Raw genomic sequence first — 12,741 nt, 5'->3', positions numbered from 1 at the left:
GCGTTGCATTGCAGCTGTTGCGGTTATGGGTTTGTCGAGGGTGTAATCATGGAAATGTCGTTTTGACCTCTGTGTTTATCTGCGTCCTCTCCCTGCTCGCCCCCCTCTGTGTTTTATAGAGCCCTCTGAAGGAAGCCTTCTGTTTGAAGGGGAGGGGGGCAGGTCTTTAAGCCATCAGTCACCATCTGACTGACAGTTCAATCTGATAGACGGATTCCATTTGCGGTTCTCTACAAGCAACAATACTGATAACACACACAGACGCCTCAGCGCATTTACGTACGCGTCTTTTTGCGTGCGCACGCTGTGCGTGCGTGTGTGTGTGCGTGCTCACCTTCTCGCCTGGTTTTTGTTCTCCTCCCCGGGCCAATCCTCTCGTCAATCTCCTGTCCGCCATGTCTTCGACCGTGTGCTCTGGAGAATGAAAGGGGAATGGGTTTAGCTAACTCCCATTGATATTCCGCCCTAAAACGCAATCCGGCCACAACACGTTTTGTGAGATGGCTGGCAATCAAAGGAGACACGGGTTCACCCACTGCCGAGCAAATCAAATGGAAGCCGTTGTTTAGTTGGGAGGCTCTCCCTTCGGGCGATACTCTTCTTGTAACGACGCACCCGGCCCGAGGGGAAAGATTCGGCCCTGACAGGGAAGGTTGATGGGGTGAGCTCCTCTGACAATAGCCGCTCAGCCGTCTGTGGGACATGGAGGGAAAAAAAATGTTTAATCAAGGTCATAAAAAGCACTGATGGTGTTGAACCTGGGATGGAGTAGGAATTAGTGGAGCTGCTGAGAGGAGTTAGGAAGTGAAGAGCAGAGGTCAGGCGGATGGCGGAGTGGAACTGTAGACACTGAGAGATAACAGCGTTCATCCTTATTTCACGCCACCTTGCTCCAAATGTTAAGATCCCTGAAAAGGTAGATCATGTCCAAGTGGCCAATTACTATGTGCAATTTTCCCCAATTTGTATGTAGACATATATCCCATGTAGGTCATGTTAACAAAACATAGCTGCAGGATCAGACGTGTCTGGAGACTGATAGTGGTGCATTAGGACCATCAGAGACCAAGTCAGATAACGGATCAAAGCCGTAACTGCGTTTTCTCTCCTTTTTTATCAAATAAGACGAGGAGATGTTCCTCCACAGCCAACTCCCCATTATCAAATTCTTTTCTGTGTCATACCAAAACACAGGGACCAAAAGAAAAAGGATTATGCAGGATGGAAAGATCAAATGAGGAAGGCCGGACGTACGCAGGAACAGGAAGAGAGAAATTGAAAGAAAGGCAGGGAGTGAGGGAGCCATTGGCTGCGTCTTCATGTTGCGATCTGTCAGCGTTGACGGGGCTGAGCGGAGCGAACATGCATCTCCCTCGTCCCCGTGGTCAGTTTCCATGGAAACGCTATTTCTCACCCGTAATCCGTACACCGTGTGTTCATCCTACCTGCACTGTACTCCCGGCAGTCCGCATGTGCTTCAAATGGACTTGATGTAAAAGTGGAGAACTGCTGATGTCTTCCATGTGGACTTGTGGCCACCACAGAGACATTTTGATTGCCTTTGGTCCAAGTCGTCAGACCCTGAAGAAGAGAGGCAGGTCTTCCACCGGGTCCGAGGTTACATCCCCAATTGTCTCATGCCGTCACGCAACGGTAACATTTTTAAGACTCTGCATAAGACCCTATAATGGACAAAAGTGCAGAGGCTGAGATAACAAAGGTAGACGGAGCCATTTGCAATCATCACTTCTTTGAGTTTATTTTGAGGGAAACGCATCAGTGAGCTGAAGGCCGGTCGATTTAAAACGGCTGTTGAATAGGAGATGAAGGGGAGCACCTGCTGGTCGGAGATGGAACTGCAGCACTCTGTCTGAATTTTCTTGTCTGCTGCTGGCTCATATTTCATCACAGGCACTAGTGGAAGCAGTAATCACAACCTTTACTGAAGGAGAAGTCCTTCAGCAACAATTTGAAGCTGTCCAATTTACTGCATCTATTCTTGGATCCAAAACGTAAAAATAAAAGGACAATATCATTAGCAACTTCAACTTAAAATACCAAATGGAAAAATACTTGTGTCACAGGGGAATCCTGTAGGATGGTGAGATGCCGTCCATATGCTGCAATGCATGAGAATTTATTGCATTTTAGAAACTGCTCTTGTTTTTGTGTAATATTTGAATCTGAAAAGTAACTAGTGGCCACAGCTGTTATGTTTTGTGGAGTAAAAAAACAACAGTATTTCTAAAATGGAAATATAATAGAGGTGCAGGTGTAAAGCACTTAGAGACTTCAGTAACACCCCTAATCACGTGTACGAGTATGTATTCTCTGTGTTGTCTCACAGAACGTTTAAATTGTATTCATTTCTCACAAGATACGGCGCAACCAGAGAGCTACATGTGCTCCAACACACTGTAAATGGTGAATAACAAATCATTTACAGGGTCAACAATAATAAAAAAATTACATATTGTCACATAAACAGTATTTAAAGAAGGCCATATGTTCACCTCTTCTACACAATATTTGCTGACAAGCCTAAATTGATTGACGATTACTGTCGGCCCCCTCGCTCAGTCTGCTACAGGAACACTTGAGAAACTCACAAGCCGTTAAGTGTAATGGAGTCCTCTGACTGGAATGCACGGTCTAGACGAGCGCATCTCCCGTCGACATGTTGTGGAGATCCCAGTGCCTGGCTGTCTGTACAGTACCTGCCATGTTCAGTCCAGGTAATTAAACACCAGACTAGACAAGACCGGCCATTAGCGGGAGCCGCGAAGACACAGGCAATGGCTGCGGGCTTCATACTACATTAACTCCTTCCATCAAAGGCTCAGCGTTGTTTTCATCTCAAACCTTTTAGCTGCCAACAACCCTACAGCTGAAGCTCCTTGTGTAGTTGTTGTCGCTGTTATTGCTTGAGAAGCGTGTCAGTGGCTCTAAATGGGTTTTTCCAAAGCCAAGGGGGCTGTGGCATCCATCACAGTGATGGATGGCGGAGGAAAATAGAGGCACAGAAACACATGTACGCAGATGCACACGCTCCGGCTCCCACCACCACAAGCCCCCCGACAAAAGTGAGAATTCACTTTCCACCGGCCTTGGGGACGTTATCTTCCCTTTGGTTCTCACGGTAGCTTTTTGTAAATAAGTAAGTTGTCGTTGCCGGATTGGCGGCGGAGTTGCCCGGTGACCTCCAGCAGTCACGTCGGGAGCACAGTTTCACCTCCAGCCCCCCACATGCCATCAGACACTTGCCTGTGAAGTTGCCAAGGGCGGCTTATCTTGCCCTCAGTTGACCGTGAGAGTTTTGAACAGCCAGTTTAATGTTTAACCTGCGCGTGGGATTTTTTGAGTGACTCTTCGCAAGTGCTCTTGTTTGCACGGCTGTGCACAATTGTTTGTGAGCAGTGGGAGTTGTGTATGTGTGTACACACATACTGTAGCATATGCAAGTTAGTGTACTTACGGATGCATGTGTTTGTTTGAGTGGTTTGGAGGAAGTTTGCCTGTGTGTCTGTGTGTGTGTGTGTGTGTGTATTTTGTCTCAATGGGATGTGTGCACAGGGTGGCAGAGTTGATTTATGCCTCCGCCAATGTGTGTGCATGTCCTTCAGTTGGATGAGTGGCACAAAGGAACATTGTGTGTGTGTGTGTGTGTGTGTGTGTGTGTGTGTCTTTTTCTGTGTAATAGCACAACCTGGATGTCTGTTCACACACAGCCTATTGGTAGTTTAGTAGATATATTTAAGAGCAATTTACAACATAACCTTTTCAAATGTCTACTCCCCGTTTTAAAGCACACCACCTTCCCAAGTGCCCTTAACCTTAAAACAAGCTGACTTTTACACATGTACAGTACATTCATATCATCCTGTATAAAATCTGTTAACTGTTTTTCGATTACAGTCCAGTTTGATGGTGTGGAGAAGTCCCGAATGTCGCCCACCAAGGACGGGAAAACACGCCCGCTGCAGAGACACTCCAGTGGCTGTCTGGTCAACACCAAAATGTCTTCACTGGACCACGGCAGCTCCTCTCTGGGGGAGCGTATTGACCCCAGCATGCCGCTGGAGAGCCAGTTGTGAGTCTGAACCCAGGGTCACTTTGTTATCACCACATTTCATTCCAAATAAACCACACCACGACTCAGGACTCTTTCATTTGCTTTATTCCATCTCCTGCCACTGCTTTCTTTCACTGAACCTCTCATCCATGTTTCCTACCGTTGTCTGCAGCTGGTACCATGGAGCGATCAGCCGGACAGATGCAGAGTCTCTGCTCAGGCTGTGCAAGGAGGCCAGCTACCTGGTGAGAAACAGCGAGACCAGCAAGAACGACTACTCCCTCTCCCTCAAGTAAGGACAACTCCGTCTTTCTTTGAATAACGTTACCACAAACAGCACTCCGATAAGAATAGATTGCATTGAAGGTTACGAGCCAGAGAAGTGCAGCAGCTGCCCACAGAGGTCCTTGTACACCTGTGCTCCAATAGTCTGCTGACTCGGCCTTTTCAATATGATGATGGTTTTCACCTTCCAGACCTCTATCTCCCACCTACATCCTCTCCGTCCCTTGTCCTCCACATCCCCCTCCGGGAAGCCCTGTGACCTCTCCCCGCTGGGGCCTTGATTTGCTGATGTCATGCCCACAACACAGTTGATTTTGCCCTTCATCAGCGACCCCTGATCCCCGCCGCATCCGGCTGAGGGGTTTGGAGGAGCCGCTGTGATTGGTTCGTCCCAGTCTGACATTTGGCGGAGGTTGCCTCGGTTTGAAAGCCTCGTAACATGTGCCTTTGTATTAATGATTTCCAATTACGTGGTGCAAGCACCAGGTGTCAGAATCACAACCACTCGTTTCTGCCATCTGGAAAACTTGCCAGTCAAGTCAACTTTGAGATATAATATCTTTTAAAGCGTAATATCTGACAGTCTTTTCACATTATCTTATATTAAGTCCATCTTACATTTCCAGGCGGACATTTAGAGAAATCTCCATGACGACCTTCAGATGAGATGAAACTATAATATGTTAAGAGACGTTGATTAGCCTCCGTTATTACGGCAGAGCTCATCTCGCTGGAGGCTCATATTTCTTGGCAGGGAAACATAAAGCTTTCCACTGCTCTATTATTTCCATGTTAGCGTACCGGACTGTCTTAACTTCCCGACCCAGAGACTGATCTTCTTTTAATATTTGCGTGTAGTGCTTGTTTTCTGCCTTAACATGGTAAAAAAAAAAGTATTATTCCATCTCGCAAGATCCATGCAAACATTTAAAAGACATTAAATGAACATACACTGTTTCAAACAACACAAAACACACGCTACCCAGAATCATACGCCGAGGCCGACAAACAGGAGGAAACGGTTAAGGAAGCAATTACACTCCAACTCCAATTGAATTTGCGCTTCTGATTGTGTAGACTTTCATGTGCATATTTGCATAAGTCAGCCCCCGGCTGTCACACAGCTTCTGGCATCTATCAGATCAGGCCTAGAGAACAGCAGGCTGATTGGAGGCCTTTGACAGGAGCCAGCGTACTGCAGGCTGAGGTTACTCTGGGTTCAGCCCGCTCACACACGTCCGCCTCCCCCCAGCAGAATAAGGCCAAAACGCAGGGTGAGGATCCTCCATGTCTGAGGGAGCTGAAAAATGCATAAGGCCATGAGGGTGGCACATATGTGTATTGCATTATTGATAAAGACAGACGTCGCTGAGACCTCCAGCCTCAAGAGGCCCTTGTTCTGACGGGAAGCCTTTTCTGTCTGTTTTGCCCCCCCTGACTTCCTTTTTTTTTTTTTTCTCTCCGCGGAGAGAAGCTTCTACTTTGTTTGAAATACATTAAACCCTTCACAGGTCTGTCAGAGCGCAGTGTCGTCCTAAGAGAGCTCTGCACAGCACGTTTCCACCGATTTGAGAAGAGAACGTTTGTAAAAGAAGGAAATCTATCCAGCAGAATCGGTTTGAAGCCACATCACAGACAGAAGGAAACTAAATTGTCATTTGAAAGGGGAAACAAAAAGTCTTTGTACCCAAAGATAAGTTGTGCTTTAATGGGGTCTCGGATAGAATAGATCTCCACTATTTAGCACAGACGTTCTTTAGTTAGTAAAGCCAATTCAAGCTTTTTGTTAATCGTGGTTTTGTTACTTACACCTCTTTGCCTGCTACACAGCACAAACCATTTCCTTTTCACATCACTTGTGTATTACAGATGGCCTCAACCCAGGTAGACAAATCTAATTTGGGCTCCAATGAAATCATAAGCGCACAGGCCATCTAATACCCAGTAATGCTTAAAAAGGTCATCGCTTATCCCAGTCATCATTATCCTCTGGCGGATGACGAGGCCATTTCTGGTGCCACAGATTCACAGCACTGCGAGCATCGTCCAGAGAGCTATCCAATATGTTGAAGGTGGAGATAAGCTGTGATTGCTGTCGGGATGTTCCCGCTACAGGGTTCAACTCAGAGTCATAAACCTCAATAAACCGGACGGCAGACTTCCGCAGTGAGATTAATCCCGATTAGACAGCAGAAGCGTGCAAAGAACACAGGGATGCAATAAGGCCCCTTCTCAAAAGTAGCCCCATATTAGACAGCTGGGCCATATTGCACTGTTGTCCTCTTTTGGACTGTAGCGTAACCAGTTGGGATTTGATAAATGATGCTGTTGGCCCCTTTTAAGTGTGGCTCTAAGTAACCTAACGCGTGTCTGCCAGACGCGCCACATGAACACTCGCCTCATGCACTTTGCAGAAGCATTTTTTTATTTTATTTTTTATACAAGCTCTCCTGGTTTCACTTGCAGAATGGCCCAACTGTAGAGACTTGTGGCTGCTCGCCTCAAATCAGGATGGACTTGTTGATGACATGAATAAATATTGTGGTTAGAAGCAATGGAGGTTCCAGAGAAGTTTGATAGTCCTGTTTACTGTTTAAAGTTTTACAGCCAAGCATGCTTCCAGCTTTCTACCTCAGCTCAACCCTCGTAGATCTTCTTTTTTCTGTAATAATAATAGTAATTAAACAAAACAAAAAAAAAGGATTGGTCTCGTCTGTTGACACAAGGCACAACCTCCCAGGAAGGAATCTCCATTTGTCAGTTTACATGTATTCTCATGGTTGATGGACGCCCCTTATTTAAACCCTGGGCATTCTTAGCTCTTTTCCACTTCAGTGTTATCTTGGAGAGAACAAATCCGCAGGCTTTAAACATGCAATTAGGAGATAAGTAGAGAATAGAGTCACGTTACGTTTCAGGTCCCTGAATTCGTTCTTTCTTTTCCTCGTGTTCGTCACAGATAATAACGACATTTACACTGGGAACATATTCAATGACCTCAAGAAGATGGCCTCTTTTTTTCTACCTGGTCTGCCTTCACTATAAGTGAACCGTGCTATTTAAAAATACTACTACTAATTGTAATAATACAATCTCTACTCACCACCTTATACATCCTCCATGTGTGCAGTCCTCACGAGAGTCCGTTATTATCCACCTCCATGCCATAGTTTTGCATTTCAGATTTGAAGTTGAGTAGGTGGGAGTTTAGTGAGCTGGAAAGAGCTGCTGCACATTGTGTTGATAATTGAACATGAGGCCCACTTGCAGAGACTGAGTGCAAAGTATTTCAGCCTGAAGCAATCATAACTTGCTGGATACAGCTGTTGACTGAAAAAGCTATTGTGTGAATGCACTTAGGTAAAGACGCATGATCAAAAACGTGTATATCTGCAGCAGGATAGAGGGGCCATTAGTTTGTATCAGTTCCTTGCTAAAGCTTACTGTGGCATAGCTTAATTCCCAAAAAGTAATTTTCTATTTTAAAGCAGAAGATTACTGGAAAGCCGTAACATGTATTGATCGGAGGTCCCTAGAAACGCACAGGGAGCTTTTAGTTTTCCCTTTGTTTATTGCTTCGGTTTAAGTGATTAATGCTGGATTCTTCCTTAAGCTCTGCATGTGAAACTCAGCACCTCAAGCAACCAGCCTTTTAGTCTGCTTCATGCTGTGCACCAGCAGCTCATAGTTCCACTAAAACACAAAGCCATATTTGATCACCTCTGTGGTTCAATGTGTCCAGTCGTTTGAAAAACCGTTTGTAATTCTTTGGTCCGTCTTTGGTCCGTGGACGCTGACAGGAAAATATGGAAGTTGTCTCTTCGTACAACGCAGACTCTTGGTCCTGTTTCTATCGAGCTATTAACATCTTTTCTTTCCCACTCTTTTGTGTTTTTTTCTGTCCCCAGGAGCAGCCAAGGCTTCATGCACATGAAGCTGTCGCGGACAAAAGAGAGCAACTACATCCTGGGTCAGAACAGCGGCCCTTTTAACAGCGTGCCGGAGATCATCCATTTCTATTCCAGCCGGAAACTGCCCATCAAGGGAGCCGAACACATGTCTTTGCTCTACCCTGTGGCCATCAAGACACTATAGGACCGCGGGTCACCTGAAGGCGTCGTTGCCCCGCAGTACTCAACGCTTCCTGTCCCTCTGGACAGAAACCCTGTTGGCTCACGGGGAGGATGGACAGCAGAATCCGGGGAAAAAAAAAAAAAAATGCTGCTCCTCGCTCACCCAGCCGGTCGACGGATTCCCGACCTACTGCACACTATCTTACACACACAGACTCAACGATGCAGAAGTCTTTATTATTGTATTTTATTTATGACGGACACCCACTCCATTGCGTCGCAGACTGACTATGTGATCATTTCATTGATTCTTGAGCTGATTTCCCTTAGCACTTAACACTACAAGAAAGGTACAACATTGTAACATTTGTCTCTGGAGTGCACATCGTGAGAATGCTATGAACGACTCTCTTTGCCCTTTTGGTTGGTCTCCCTCCACACTGTAACTGTTTGTAAGGGGACTTGAAGATTGTAAGGGAAGCGACATTTATGATGCACGTGGCGGGCTGTTGTCCACATGGGCCCCGTGCAGCGGTCAGGACATTGAATAAACTGGCCTTCCATGAATGGCGAGTCCCCAGCTGCGCGGAGGTAGCAGGTCTTGGAGCACTGGAGGCTGATCTCTCTATCTTGTCATAGTGCATGCTGTCTGCTATCCATCACTGGGCGGGTGTATCACACCAATGGCAGTGTAAGTACCACAGTGGTCAGACAGCCACGGGATCGTGATGGATGGGTAAACCCATCTGACACAGTACAATTGGCAGAGGCCGGAGACCACAGCCTGTCCAAATGGACCAAATTAGCCCGGCTCCCCGTCCTCGGGATGGCTTTGCATCGGGAGAATGAAATATGCCTGCATTGTCTACCTCAGAAAATCAATTTCATTCGCATTCAATCTGCAGATCAATAGGTACAATGGGATCGCAGACTTCCATCCGCCCTCCCGTCCACGTTCCCCAGTCACTTAAAAGTGCATCAAGCGTTTTAGGGATACATTTCTTTAAGTACAGATTAACCATGATTTCTTTTTAATGAAAAAAAACAAGCAGATTTCCCAGATCAGCATCTGTATGTAGAGTCGCTAATATGATAATGTGTGATGTCGGTAACAAATGTTTGGTTATTGCCTTATAAATGCATGGGTCAAATCAGCCCGCTAGATCAGCTGATTTCCACTTCTGCTTTTAGCGATTGTTCCGTGACTGTGATTTATTTCCGTGTTCCTCCTTTGCGACGGCCCGTCGGCCGCTCTGCCTCGATGTGTTTTTTGGGGGGGGCTACTCCAGCCTCTTTTACTGTGGTGCTTTGCATTTTTTTCGCTGTTTTCCAGCGAGGCAGCCTGACCGGAAGACACGAGCCACGGCGTCTCCCGACTACCGGGGACGGCCGAGGCCTGGCGTGAGAGAGACGATTGCATTTCATCCCCTCGGACCGATCACAGAGCAGCCTGTTTGAACCCGAGTGACACCTGGCTGTCATGCTTCCACTTCAAATCATCCGCCCTTTACTACCAGATGTGCATACACGTGTGACTGCGAGCGAGACAGATTTCCTGTGTCCCAGTGTGTGTTTTTACTGGTACATGACGACGATACACAATATTATTTCACACTGCAACACGGCTGACTAGTTGCTTTTAACAAACCGTCGCTAAGTTGCAAATGATGTGGTCCAATGAGCACATCCTAGATTTTGGGGGAGCTTCGGCCCAATTGGAAAAAGGAGTGTAAGGATTAGGAACTGATTAGGCGAGCATGGCCGCTGTGTGTACAAACTCCAAAACATGTTGGGCTTTGACTGTGTGCTATGTGACTGTGTGCTATGCAACTGCAGTCATTGAAGGGGAAGTGATTGGAGAGTGTGCCTCCACCAAATGCTTATGACAAATGTGATGGTACAGAATGTCCACCAGGAAAGGGAGGGGGGGGTTCATCATCGGAATAACCTGATTCGTTAATGAGAATTATTTGCAGAAAGTTGGTTATAAACAGACGTTTATCTTGTTGGTGCATTAGATGACGTATGTCATAATGAGGGTGTCTGTTCACGTGATGAAGCAGCCTCTTCAGCTTTATATGTTACTGAAGTGGACCTATGTATTTCCTTGAGAGAAGATATCCTAAGAAGAAGTGCAAATGAAATAAACTATAAGTGTGACGTATCCTTTATGTTCCGAATGTTCCCTGTTTAAGAGATCAAATGTTGACAGTAGAGGCTCTTTACTTAGTTACTGCTGCTGATGAGTATTACTCTCTAATAGGAAAGAGCTGCGGTATGACAGCTGCACTGCCCAGAGAGAGGCCTTAGCTTAAAGGGGAGAATAAGGGGGAGACCGAGGGGAGGGCGTCCTGGCAGGGGGAGGGATTTGCTGCAATCAGCAGACACACTCTTTACATTGGTGTATTTCTATCACAAGAGCCTGTAGAGCCCTACTGCTCCCTCAGAAGTGTCTTAAAGTGTGTGTGTGTGTGTGTGCGTGGGAGTGTGTGAGTGTGCGGGTGTTCACACAGTTGCGCATGCATGAACCAGTGTGCGTGTGCACAGGTGGAAGCAGCCAACATCAGCCATTGACTTGCCCCGTGTGTATTTTGTGAATCACTTTGCCGTGATCAAGTGTCATGTGTGCGTTTCCTTTGTGTACATTTCCGTGCCGCTTATGTATGCACTACTATAACATATCTCTGTACAGTCCCTCATGGCCAAATGTATATACTGAATGTATTGTATGGGGATATAGAGGCATTAAGGTTCAAAATAAATAAAATTGGGTTTATGAGTTAATGTGTGATATGACGTTTCCGTGGTTTTTGTTTTCTTCCAAACACATTATTATTATTTAGCAAGCGAAAAGCCACTCTCCGTGTCTTCCATCACCAGTTACCATGGTGAAGTCGATTGTCGGGTAGCTGAGAGCGACCATTGTTTGGGTCGAGGACAGAAAGCTGGGGCTTTTGTTTTTTCATTTGGTTGCTCACCACAAAAGTGTTCGCTTGATGTGCTGCTTCTCAACGCTCCCCACAGTTAAAGCGAGCTCCTCTGCGTTCAGCAACCGCACTGTATCCGCTGACTCTCGTACCTGCCTGTTGACAATCGTTTTAACATATTCAGATGATCTGCTAGGCACTTACAAAAAGACGGTTAGCAGTTATTTTGAATGAATTGACCTAGAAGTGTACCAAATAAACTCCCATTAATGTTGAATGACACAGTTGCGTTGACATAGGGGACTACCAGATCCACCTTTTATAGAAATGTTGCTACGAAATCCACACTACTGTCTTAACTATGTGCCTGTATTGGATTTACTGTGCGCAAGCTGTACTTTTTGGACTGGATGTGTCTGTGATTGTCACGCACCCTTTGGGGTAGAACCGCTAGCTGTAAATGAAACTGCTCAGTCCAGCGTTTAGTTCGGTAAAAGACAATTTTAAGAAGGATCCATAATCCCGGAGCATTAAGTCCCCTTCAGACCGGTTCCATCGTGGAAAGCAAAAGCATTTTTTCTTACACATTGTGTTTCGACAAGCGTGCACAATTTAAATTTCTCCCAGTGGTTTGTTCATCATCGCTGCTCCCCCCCCCTCCTGCAGCTCTGTTCCCCTCCGGAGAAGCTCCATCCAGGGTTACAACACCTGGGACGAAATGCATCAAAGGAAAAGCTTTGTGGGTAAGAAGAAAGAGAATAAAAGCAGCGCTTGAAAGCAATGAATGGCCACCAAGGGGATAAAATGGCCTTGTGTCCATCAGAAGCTCATTTCATATTCCGCTCAGTCATGCCAGGCAGAAAGCAATCTCAGGTAACACGCCGTATGTTAATAACGCATGAGTTGCCTCCTTTCAAAAAGACAAAAGCGCACGGAGGGCATTATACCAACTGCGTTCTTTTGTCCTCCTCTGGCCCATTGGAGGATTTCATCCGGAGACAGAAATGTTGGTATTGTTCTGCTGGTCTGTGAGGGCTCGATTAGAAGAGCTTCAGAAGGTCTAGAGTTGATCATTAACATATTGCCTGTAAATAACCTTCATTACCTGGAACCAAGGTCAACGTGAGAGTAATTGGGCAGGTTTGTGCCCGTTTCAAAGCTTCAAGTGGGTTCCCACAGATTCAAACTTTGAGGAATTCTGTGACTCTTCATTAGACCATGAGCCTGTGATAACTGTAGAAAGGTCCGTGAACACGGCTACATTTATAAAAAGAAATAAATCTCTGTGTGAATATAACTTTGGAGTAGACGGAGGACACCAGGATGTGTTTTGTTATTTCCCCTTTGTCTAAGATCTTGACAAAGGCGGGATATGAAGGATTTA

At 46.0% G+C, this 12,741-nt stretch overlaps 1 protein-coding gene across 4 annotated transcripts in view; it reads left to right on the top strand.

The window, feature by feature from the left end:
• shf (Src homology 2 domain containing F) overlaps positions 1 to 11,214 on the top strand; it is a 79,317-nt gene extending 68,103 nt beyond the window's left edge. For all 4 annotated transcript variants that reach the window (XM_040197891.2, XM_040197871.2, XM_040197881.2 and 1 more), the window contains 3 exons: positions 3,916 to 4,090; positions 4,245 to 4,364; positions 8,266 to 11,214. In XM_040197891.2, coding sequence (XP_040053825.2) covers positions 3,916 to 4,090; positions 4,245 to 4,364; positions 8,266 to 8,452 — 482 coding nt within the window. In that variant the 3' untranslated portion in view covers positions 8,453 to 11,214. The remainder of the gene's footprint in view (positions 1 to 3,915; positions 4,091 to 4,244; positions 4,365 to 8,265) is intronic.
• The last annotated feature ends 1,527 nt before the right edge of the window (positions 11,215 to 12,741 follow it).

This window comes from Gasterosteus aculeatus, chromosome 12 (genome assembly GCF_964276395.1).
Source record: "Gasterosteus aculeatus chromosome 12, fGasAcu3.hap1.1, whole genome shotgun sequence".
NCBI classification, from domain to species: Eukaryota; Metazoa; Chordata; class Actinopteri; order Perciformes; family Gasterosteidae; genus Gasterosteus; species Gasterosteus aculeatus.
The sequence above is the reverse complement of the archived record's forward strand: the minus strand, read 5'-3'. Positions and strand labels throughout refer to the sequence as shown.